The sequence below is a fragment of the Thunnus maccoyii genome, chromosome 18, assembly GCF_910596095.1.
Source record: "Thunnus maccoyii chromosome 18, fThuMac1.1, whole genome shotgun sequence".
NCBI lineage: Eukaryota > Metazoa > Chordata > Actinopteri > Scombriformes > Scombridae > Thunnus > Thunnus maccoyii.
In genome coordinates, this window is record NC_056550.1 from 4,516,068 (window position 1) to 4,528,416 (window position 12,349).

A 12,349-nucleotide genomic window follows, 5' to 3' on the forward strand; every position below is an offset into this window, starting at 1 on the left:
TGCGATGTTGTCTGGCACTTGCCACCTACCTGGGTTGCCACTAGAATGAGGCAAAGTGACTGTTAAAAAAGCCCAAACCAACGAAGCAATATTTGCTGATTTTGTCATGTTTTTAAATGTATGGCCCTTGAGATTGTTTCTGTAGAATAAATTAGAGAGAAATGAGGTGAAAAAGGTAGATGCAGGTAAAAAGACAAGAAGCCCAAACTGCAAATAGACTGTGGTGTCTTTTATTACAGCAGCTCTCTAGACAAACAAGCCCAAATTTTTTCAAAGAGGGTATGCAGAGGAGAATGACGTACGTGTAGTTGCAACTGTTACTCCCACTTGAATGGCAAACACCCAACAATCAGCATCTGCCATCATGTATTAAAAAAAAAAAAAAAACATGTAATGGAAATTGCTGTGTAAGATTTACCAACCAACCGGGTTTCTGGAAATGAAAATGTAAAATGTAATAAAGTCAAATGAGTAAGATATCCACAGACAACCAAAATATCATTTTGCAAGTCTCTGCGATTTTGATCAGGTTGACAAATCCTGCTTTGAAATTGGACCTCGTTTCTCAATATTTTGTAGGCGGTTTTGTGGTTTGACTAGTTTACTGTGGCTATGTCTTCTTCTACCTTTCCTCCCTTACAATATCTGAAACTCATCCACTAACAAAAAAGTGCTAAAAAATTTTTTTTATTAAACAATAGCAGTCTGTGCTAATTTGGGTGACAAAAAGTTTTGGGTGCCCAGTGGTCCCAAACCACAGAACTCTTTTGTACTGAAAAAAGTATGAAAAGTTGAGCATAGTGATACTTTTAGAGATGGAATTTATGTTCATTGCATCTACACAGCTTGGTTGAAGAAGAGGAATCAGGTCTTGTGGTCAGCACGGTTATCTACTGCTGTGAGGCTGCTTTAAAGGTACAATATGCAGGATTTTCCTTATAAACAATGTATAGACTCATACGAAAGTAATCCCTCTCAATCATAACTTATGAGCCACTAGAAGTGTGTGGTGGTATATATATGTTCAGAGACCCTGCCCATTGCCTGTATTTTCTTATTTTCTTATTATTTTGCTGTGTTCGGGTTGCTTCTGGGCATCAACCTTTGGGCACTTGGGTGTGTAGCCTCCAGCGCTCAGGGTGTGAAATCGGGACTTGTAGCATAGCGTCCGGGTTTCATGGCTGTCTCCATCTCTCTTCTCTGCTCTGTTCTGCTCTCTGTCTCTGTGTCATGGATGTATAGAGAGCTGCGGGTCTGTGTGTCTGCTTGACCGAGAGCAGAGCTGAGCTACACACACGCAGAGCAGAGAGAGAGAGAGAGGCCACAGAGGACAGGATGAAGCTCTGCATTCACACAAAATCACCTTCCCACAGGGTATTGCAGAGGTGTGCGGAGGTTAACTTGAGCTTTAGAACATAACTACCGTGAAACAATCAGAAAATAACGTTTTATTTATCTGATACACGGCTGTGTTCTCACCACCACTGCTCACTTTCTCTCTCTCTCACTCTCACTTACCTGCTCGTTGGGCTGAGGAGGAGGGGCCAACTTTGAATGCTTGGTGTGTTTACAAACACCAGCTGACAAATTCTGCTGCATAGTGTACCTTTAAAAATGCCTACAATCACAGTTTGGCCAGTGAAAAAGTGCTAAATCTAGCACTTTAAACAAAGCCTAAATTCATCTTGTATTAGTGAAAAGGGCCGCAGCCTGATGCTAATTGTTATATTAATTAGTAAATATTTAGGCTTCTGCTACATCATCAGAGGTGAGTATAGGGCTGCAACTAATGATGACTTTCATTATCAATGCAGATTATTTTTTTTATTAATTGTTTGGTCTGTAAAAAGTCAGAAAATGGTGAAAAATGCCCATCACAATTTCCCAAAGCACAAAATGATTTCTTCAAATGTCTTGTCTGACCGACAGTCCTGAACCTGAAGATATCCAGTTTACTACCACTTATGACAAAGAAAAGTAAACCCTCAAAATTGAAAAGCTGGGGCTGTATTTGTCATTTTTACTTTAAAAACAAATCGATCATCAAAATAGTTGCCAATTAATTTTCAGCTCTAGCACAGTTCATTCACCGTAGCCTGTTCGGTACTTCAAACACAGGCACAGGTGAAACCAATATACTGGGAATTAGGGGAAATTTCCTAGCAAATACTGTAACTTTGCCAGAACCAACGAATCTCTCAACCTTTACCAGGAAATGGGACATCCAGAGGAGGGGAATGCTGATTAGAAAACTTTCTCGATGACAGTTCGAACTGTAGCAGTGGACGTTTACTTCTGTGTCTGACACGCAACCCCTCAAAACCTCCAGGGTGCTACTGCGGGGTGATGGTGTTGAAGCTGGTAATAAGGCTTCAGAATGGATAGCTAACATGGGGAGCCAACAGATGACAGCTTGGTGGGGATTTCCACAGTGTTACTTTACTCTGCAGTACTCATCCACCATAATGCCATGCCTCAATGGCACTACATTCTCTATTCATACATGAGTGGTAGGATATAGATATCATACACGCACCGACTTGTTGCTCTGGAGACGCAGCACACATATCAAACAGAAAGGGGCACTATGCAATGATGCAACAAAACCACAGTTCAGTATGTGTCGTATGTATTATTACCACTAGTGTCAACAGTGATCGATTGATAATTGATTCACTGCAAAAATCGCCACTCTGGGACGTCTGCAGTCGAAGGCCACACAGGGATTTACAGGGATTTTAAAAAGTACATTTTGTTGTGGTGGAACATGTTGACAGAAAGAGGTATTTTCATATATCTTTGTTTGTTTTGCTTTTTTCTGTATACTGGTTATCGTCGGTAGTTTTTAATCTCAGCTCTTTACATAAACACAGAGCTGCAACAATTAGTCGTTAAATCAATCGATGGGAAATTAATTGGCAACGACTTTGATAATCAGTTAATTGTTTCTGTCATTTTTCAAGCAAAATAACCAAATATTTCCTGTTCCAGCTTGTTAAATGTGAGAATTTGCTGTTTTTCTCCGACATAACAGGCAATTGAGCATCTTAAGATTCTAGACTGTTGTGAATGCTAAATGGCATTTTTCACTATTTTTTAACATTTCACCGACCAAACAATTATCGATGAATCAAGAAAATAACTGACAGATTAATAGATAATAGGAATAATTGTTAGTTGCAGCCCTACATAAAAAAACACACTGAAATAAAATGTTTATTAATTTTGGAAACATAGCTGAATATTTCTGCTTTGTCTCGGCACACTTTCTGTTCTCACCACTACCAGCCCTGTCACCTCTGACGCCGTCTGTGATCTTTTATGTGTCGGTACAGTAATCTGTCACACAGTTCAGTTTCTGTCACTGACATACAGTACATCTTCTGTTTCTGTTGTCACACAACTCCAGGCTACTGTCATTCCTGGGAACATACATCTATTTTTATATTTGAGCTATTATCTGAACTAAACATACAGTATGTTGTGTCAGAAAACAAACATGCTCTTGATATCTAATACATCACTTTCATGACATCACTACACAGGATTCCCGGCATATGAAGTGTTAAAAACGATATCTCACAATTACATAGTAGAAAAACTGTAAAAGATGACAAACCAGATGTAAAGACAAGCAATGTCTTGATATACGGTTAGCAAATGTTCAGTTACAGAGTATTTATATTTGGGTAGGTGGAATTTAATCAGTGAATCCTCTCCTTTAAAATGCTGCATTGAATCACAGCACATCAGTCTGCCAAGATTTGACATTTTGTGAGGCACCAAACCTCCACATACCCAGGCAGATAAGATAGATAGATAGATAGATAGATAGATCTGTTGTGATAGCTGTTGTAGAGGTCTGTTCACAACAATCTGCTCTCTGTCTCATGAATGACTCTTTGTTGTATCAGGGTTTGAGCCATTACATCCACTATACAACAAAAGGTCACAGACAGCTGTGTTGAGATATTATTGTCATTCTGCCAGTTGGTACAGTAGGTTTAACCAGACAAAGGTCCAAAAATGTGGAAGAACTCTTTTAAGCATATATGTCATTAAGCAATCTTCTTAGGAATGAATGGGGCGCCATCCAGTTTAATACATCCATGGCCGCTCCTCCTCCCTGAAGGACCCTCACATCATTCCAGCTGCTGACAGTCTGGTCTGAAGCACTGTGAAGAGGGATTTGCAGCTCGATCATGCACTGGGGTTTTTACTAAAGCCCAGAGGTCAAAGATCAAAGGTTACTCCATTAGTTACATAAGAGCTTTAAGGTCCATGCCACCGACTCTTACCTCCAGTGTCCAGATTTTTTTCACGATGACCGACTTCTATTTGAAGTGTCAAAGTTAATTTGCTTGGAAATAGTTTGACAAACAAGGTCTAGCTGTTTAGCTGTAATCATTCTGGCTCTCCATGACGTGATGCTGCCTGTCTATAAGGGCCATGAAACCTCCTAATGTGACTACACTGTAAGAAATAGGAGACAAAATAGTCAAATAGCCTAAAATCAGTCAATATTCCATTGTGACAATCTTTACAGTACTAGATAGTTTTCTGTATTTTCCTGGATAGTGTTTCCCTGCTGAGCGCAGCAGAGGAGTACATAGTGATACTCAGATGTAGGCTGACAATAATCCTATAGGAATAAACCTCCACACCACTACTGGGAAGGAGATGCCCACTTCATTTGGCTCAGACTGCTGAAGCCTCATTTAAGCTTTGGATGAACTTGAATGCATTCGTAAAAGATGAGGGATTTTGTCACATATTGCTGGGAAGGATTCACTTCACAGCCAGTGTTGACAGGAGGAATGATTACAGCGAGCAATAACTCGCTGGAATTAAAACATACAGAAGGTATGTGAGTATTGTATCAGTCCTTTAGTATTCCTCCTTAAAATACATCATCAAATGTCTTCACTTTGTTTGACCAGTGGTCTAAAACCCAAAGATATTAAGGTTACTTTCGGGTTCCCAATAGAAAACCCCCTAAAAACCCTTTTGGCTTGCTAAAATTATGCATGTGATCACTTGTCATATGTCTACTGGCCAGTTTAACCAAAGTGTGATTCCCCCCCACTTGCAGAAAATGTTTCAGTAAATGTCAGTTCATTTTTTGCTGGTCTAGAGCTGAGTTTCCTCGCTGTCTGATAATCCCCTCTTTCATTTTTATATTCAGTTTATTATAAAATGAAGACGTGGAAAAGCAGCACATTCTCACATTTGACAAGCTGGAACCAAATCAAGCATTTTTGCCTGTAAAATGACTGAAATGCTACATTTTCTGACGATGAATTTGACTAGTCATTGGAGCTCTGCATGAACCTGAGATGGGAAACTTTGGGTTTTCAGTTCCACAATGTCTTATCAGTCAGTTCAATCAACTGTGAGTATGTTCACTCTGAGTTAAGCTCGTTCATGATGAATGAAAAAAGCCATCATCAATAGAGCTGCGATACTATGATTCACCATGGCAACAGGTAAATAAAAGACAGAGCCTCCATTTTAATACAATGGATGCAGAGATATTAATGCATGTATATGTGGACGGTGCAGACTTGCATTTCCTTAACGGACGGTAACGTGGTGGATCTGACCGTGTATCAGGCTGCAGCTACATTATATTTTAAATATATTTGTTCAGCTTTAATCTAACAGGGACGAAACACAGGATGCAGCAACTGAAGATGAAAAATATAGTGAAAGCTTTAAAAAAAGAAAAAGCTCAAAGATGTAGAGAGACATGATTGTAAGCTTACAGTCTGGTCCAGTAATAATGTGTTTGGTGATTTGCACTTGAAAAGGTGTCAAGGTTAAAATACAGTAGATTTTAGAAAGAACTTCCATTCACAAAAAAGAAGGACAAGCAGAGGTTTTATTCTGAGCCGAAGCTGAATTCACTGTGTAATATTTGAATGTGAGAGCAAAAAACACTGCTTTAAGGAATAACTGATGTGCATAAAAGCGGTAACTTTAGTTCCTCAGTAACAAACTAACATACAGTAAACCTCCACTAATGAACGCACTTCTGTATGCGCTTTGATACGGACTGAATGACTGAGGACATGAAACAGCGTGTCTAGTTCTGTAAGAGGGAGGAGACGGAGAAGAAACTCAGGTTTGTTAAAGAAAACCTGGGTGAAGCAGGTTAGCTTCACAGAGTCAGTTACCGCGGTAACTGACCCCGACTTTAAGTTACCTCTCTTTCTGGAACTGAAAACAACCCATCTCAGGGTTAACAGACTCAGAGTTTTCACTAAACCCGCTTTGTGTGTGTGTGTGTGTGTGTGTGTGTGTGTGTGTGTGTGTGTGTGTGTGTGTGTGTGTGTGTGTGTGTGTGTGTGTGTGTGTGTGTGTGTGTGTGTGTGTGTGTGTGTGTGATGGAAAACAAGTGAGAGCAAGTGAGAAAAAGACTATAAACAAATACTGGAAGAGACCGACTATGACTTTGACTCTACATCCCGTTTCTCTCTCTCTCTCTCTCTCTCTTGCTCACTCTTGCTGTTTGTTTAGGGAAGAGGTGCTCAGGTGAACCGTTACCACGGCAGCCAGCTCCCTGGTTGCCAGGCAGCACTTCCTGCTCCTCTCCAGAATGGGAGGGGCCAGGTATTTTAGGAAATGATGGTGTGAAGTGGAGGAGGAGGAGGCGGCAGATAGAGATAGAGAGAGAGAGAGGGGGAGAGATTTATATTTCTTGATGCTTTGGCAACATTGTGAACTTGTTCCAGAGAAGCACAGAGACACATGACTCAAGTGTTGTTCTATTCTATTTTGGATTATTTCTTTTTTGTTTATTTCTTTCTTTTTTCTTCTTTCTTTTTTCTTTCTTTCCTTCTTCTTCTTGTGTGTGTATGCATGTCATTAGGCTAATGGAATAGTTGGCCAGCAGGTTAGTCTGTCACAGCTAGTTAGCGACATAACCTAAGTACTGAATGCGCACAGGGAGACACATACACACACAAACATGCGCACACCCACAGCGTTTCATCCCATTATCTGGGCCCTGACACTGTTACCACGGCACCCAGCTCATTTGCTGTAGTGACACTGACTTCCTATGACTTCTTTCAGGACTTAGCAGAGTTGGAGAGGAGCCACATACTGTAAAGGCAGCATAAATCCAGTTGGACCAGAGCCAATGATAGACCGTCCCATTGGATCCAGGCTAATTATAGTTTTAAATGTTTTAAAAGTTTAGCTTGTTTACAGTATGCATTTACGATGTATAATTCTATTTTCTGTTTTCACCTTCACAAGCAACCAGACTGTCCTTCAGTCTATTTTTATTAAACTAAATGCACCTGCAGTCTGTTTCAACTGGATATTGTCAAAACAAGAGCTTAGAGCTGAATTAAAAATATTACTGTTATTAATAACATCAGTGGACATTACCCATAACATATAGAGCTGAGATGGTTAGTAGATTAATCAATTAGTCCATTGACAGAGATAAGTCCAAGCTAACTCCATTGAAAAAAATGTATTTTGATAATCCTTTAATCATACAATTTTAAGGCAAAACTGACAAACTTGCAGCTTCTCAGCTGCTTTTTCTGGATTTTCTGTTGCTCTTTGTGTAAACATAGTATAATATACATATAGTAAAGTGATTATCTTTGGGTTTTGGATTGTTGGACAGACAAGACATGACAGTTGAAGCATCATCTTGGACTTTAGGATATTGTTATTGTGATTTTTGTGTGTGTGTGTGTGTGTGTGTGTGTATTTTTCACAATTTCTGACGTTTTATTGACCCAACAATTGATAAAACAATCGGCAGATGAACTCAATAATGAAAATAAATGTTAGTTGCAACCCTAATGGCATATAATATGTAAATAGTGACTGTATTGTTTTCTCCAGGGTTTTGCCATCCCTCCTCTTTACGTAGGCTACCACTTAAAATGTTTTTATTTGTAGAGATGTTGTGCTTTCAGCGAGGGTATAGTAGAAAATTAGCTTGTTAAAAGAAATGCATTTGCACCAGTGTGGCAATACTCAGGGTTCAATGTTAAGACAGCTTTTCTAAATTCTGTAGGCTATAAGTATTAACAAACTGTGTAATAGGATTGGGATGTTTCAGTGTTTTTATATTGTTACGGGCCATCAAATAAAACCTTTAAAACTGCAATAAGCAATTAGCAGAAACAAGACAGTGACCACAACACTGACATATTATCATCTCTTAAGTTGATATAGTGAACTAAGCAAATGGTTGCCTATTTATACATCCGGCAGACACAGAGCAACAGTAGCATTCATTTAGTCCATTCCAGCTGATGAATGTATGTAAGTCCAATAATAACTCTCCTTTTAGCTCTGTTTCGGTCTCCGTCAACTCCTGAGGGAAATATCTGGCTCTTTAGCTGTTCCACTATGTTCACCAGCTAGTTGCTAACTGTGTGTGTTTGCCATTTGGTGCTGAGCAGGTAGTGAACAGTGTGTTTTTTCAGAGCTTTTTATCTGAAAAACAGCTGCCTGCTTCAAAAACCATGTGACGAGAGCAGTGAGAAGGAAACAAAACAGTGAAGTTGTAAATATCTGGTAGGTTTTTGAATAATTGGATCCTGTTTGATAGTTTGAGGATAGAATGTTCACAGGAAGTGTCAGACCGTCATGTAAGGAGGTCATTGTATAGTGACCATCATGCAATAATGATACCATTTATTGCAGGCTGTTGTATTAGATTGTATTACATTGTACAAGTGGACTTTTTTAAACTGTGTAGACCAGTTTACTGTGCAAGGAAACCATAGAACAGAAACCAGTTCAGCAACCATTTACAAGTGACCAGTTACTTGTAAATGTGGGTCATTATACTGCACATGTAAACCATTTCAGAGTGGTTCAACTGCAGTTACAGGCCAGTAAACAGTGGGTAACTCTCTGTGCACTGGTCTTTTGAGGTGGCATGATGATGATGATGATGATGATGATGAATCCACCGTTCTTAAATAAAAACATTACACGACTCTGATCTGTGTTTCAACTCAGAGCCAGCAGACCTCAGACAGACCAGCCATTGCTGCTGTCTGTGTGAGTGTATACTCTATGTGTGGTGTGAAGAACAAACAAGTGTGTGTTTGTGTGGAAACAGAGGGTGGGGATCAGTGCTAAACATGTTCCTTTAAATCACATTACAACTAAGTGGCCTGAGCCTCATCTGTGACACACAGACACACACGTCCACACACACACACCCAACGGTCCTTTGACATTAATTCCAGACAATGATTCAGGATGTCGGAGTCAGTGACGTTTTTTTTTTTTTTTGGTGTATCCTGTTCCTCTCTCTTCCTCTCTCATACCTACATGCACATACTGTCTACTGTAGCAATACAAGACCAGAAGGTGGTGCCAGAGGATCAGGGAACTCCAGAAACTGCAGCTTGTTTCCATAATGTGATGTAATTCCTGTTGAAACATGTTTGTTCAAGACACAACGCAGGGAGGGATCGTTCAGAAATGAAGACCAGTGAGATACCAGATATGGTTATGGTTCCAGGCCTCCTTAGGAGGTCAGAGAGCTATTTCATGTTATAAGTTAAGGTTATAAGATCTAAGTTATAAGAAAAATACAGCTGAAATGAAGTATTATTTCTTCAGTAACATTATAAAAACTAACAAAACGTCAGAGAAAACGTAAGATAAAATCACATCAGATGTAAATGTACATGTTAGAGTGACACAAGGGACAGGCTACAAGGTAAGAAAACATAAAGAATTATTAGGATGAAACAAATATATATAAATAAGAAATTAGATTAAATTGTTAGATAATTGTAGTGGAGATTATTGCAGTTATTAATAATATAATAACTACAGTAGGAACTGGTTGAAGTCCATTTATCTTCATTTCAAAACTGGAAGTTAATAGTAAACAGGATTTAAGAAGTTGAAAAAATAAATACAGAAATAGAATGAGCAATTAATAATATAACAATATAACATTACACTCGGGCAGCTGTAGGAAATAATAGATGTCCAGCCTTGAGAAGTAGGATGTGTAATTAGATTAAATGTTAAACAGATTAAATGATCTATTAGTATGGATCAGCAACCTTCTCTTAAAATGAAAACATATAGTTTGAAATTTTATTTGTGCACTCTTGTAATAAAGTATAATAAAGTTCCATCAGTTATTCTTAAACATTGAACCCTGCAGACCTGCCCAGACTCAAGTGAAAACCCAAATCTTAACACGTGATTATCTGTAATCAGTTGTCCAGCTCTGCTCAGGTGCCTGGTTCTGATCAGAGATCAGACTTGTTTGGATATGATCCTATCATCTGAAACCAAAAACCTGTACTGACTCCACAACAGAATACTGGTCATTCATTAAAGCACATTTCTCCCTCCATCATATCCTGGTCCAATGGCCAAACAAGAACACACAGTGAGGACGAGCCACCAGGAAACACATTTTAATGGCTGGACAGCAGTACTCATATGGGCTTTATAAACCCTGTCCTAATATTTCCCCTTGTAGGAATGAAAACCTTGAGCTAAGTTTTCCATTCTCTCAATGCAGTTATAATGATAATGGTTACCACTCGCAATTCATAGTAACTTTTGAAACAATGGCTCCTTGATTTCAGAGATAGACGAAAGCAGTTTCTCATTTCTAGCCAATTACTGTCGATTTGACAACCGTTCTAGATGATTTTATCAGCTGTGGCTAGCTAGCTAATTAAGCTAATAAGCTAATGTTAGCTCTGCGAGTCCTTTGAAAACAGGTTCCAGCTGACTCGTTTCAAAACAAGAACCCTGTAAAAGGATCTTAAATATGCACTTGGCTGATGGCTTTGCATATATCGTGCTAAAAAACTGAGGCTAATGCTGCACGTCCCAGACAAAAAGCCAACACCCTCACCAGTTGATGATGCATGTAGAAGACTCAGAAATAAAGAAACATTACAGTGTTAGTCCTAGTATTATAAGTGTTAAGGGAATATGTAAGATCAAATTATTTCATGGTAAAGTAACCGTGTGATTGCTTGGCTTACATACTTGGAAATATAAGACAGAGGTTATATTTACGCCTCATTGTTTGTATTTTCTAACAGTATGTTTCACTTTTAAAGCTACTACAGAAAAGGTGTTTAGGATGATAAGTAACCAACATGTCTGGCGAACATAACGCCGTTTCAGATAACGAGTTTGGCTGGTGTTGTAGGAGTGTAAACATTCTCAAATCCAATAAAGAGAAGGACAGAGCTGCTAACATTATCCTCAGCTCTGATATAGTAGCATCCAGGACCAGCTACACATTGGGTGTGCTATCACGAGCAGGGCTTCTTATAAACATAACCTGTAACTCCACAAAGAATGAAATGATCCACGGCCTTGGAAGTAACGCTGGGTTAGATCACTGCTGTATGTAGTAAGCTAGTTAGCATTATGATATCATTATTACTGTCATTACTGTCTACATTTTTATAAAGGCAATATATTGGTCAGATAAGATGAATCTCTGTAGCTAAATCACATCTCAATTTTCTCTTTTGCAGAAAAGCCCACATTGAGAAGATAGTCTGATTCATCTGCCTGTCTGTCCATCGTCTGTCCTCCAACACATGGCTGACTCTGAGGACCCACTTTAACACACACACACACACACACACACCCACACACACACACACACACACACACACACACACACACACACACACACACACACAAGAGAAGATTGGAGAGGGAAGTCCAGGTTGAACCTTCATGAATTCATCACACAGCTCCGGTAAGTCTCTATCAATCTCAAACAGCTACAATGGTTAATACTATAACTAATGATGGAGTTTATGATAGTAGTGGTGATGGTCGCTGAGATGTCAGAGACTGGCTTGTGATTATATGTTGCTAGTTTGAATCCCTGGGGTGAAAATCCATATGAGCAATGCAAGCTTTGGCCTTTTTTTTCTTGCGGTTGGATTACTTTATTGTATGGTTTGTTGTTGCACTTGTCAGCCAAGTCATTTATAAAGGAAACCTTATTGAGCCAGCAGCTCAGCGTACTGACCGAGGGTTAACAGTGTGAATGTCTGAAATATTTGAAGCTGTCAAGCAGCACTTAGCAGCTTGCAGCATGCTCAATAACACAATCAGTCATATCATTATATTGTATCTTGCTCCTCTCTGTCGCACTTAAATGATGAGCAGGTGTGTGTGTGTGTGTGTGTGTGTGTGTGTGTGTGTGTGTGTGTGTGTGTGTGTGTGATATGGCTGAATGTCACTTACTGCTGTGGCAACAGAACTGTTTCACGTGAAGGACCTGGACCCTGGACCCTGTAATGTATATTGTATATGTAACGTAATGTCATGTAATGTATATTCTTTTTCTCGG

The 12,349-nt window shown here is 39.2% G+C and overlaps 1 protein-coding gene across 4 annotated transcripts in view; it reads left to right on the plus strand.

The window, feature by feature from the left end:
* hdac5 (histone deacetylase 5) overlaps window positions 1-12,349 on the plus strand; it is a 53,413-nt gene that overhangs the window by 1,106 nt on the left and 39,958 nt on the right. For 2 of the 4 annotated variants that reach the window (XM_042393956.1, XM_042393957.1), the window contains exon 2: window positions 11,517-11,746. In XM_042393956.1, the coding sequence (XP_042249890.1) occupies window positions 11,725-11,746 (22 nt within the window). In that variant the 5' untranslated portion in view covers window positions 11,517-11,724. Of the gene's footprint in view, window positions 1-6,519; window positions 6,613-8,948; window positions 9,525-11,516; window positions 11,747-12,349 lie in introns of those variants that run through there. The other 2 variants (XM_042393958.1, XM_042393959.1) reach the window with 2 other exon arrangements.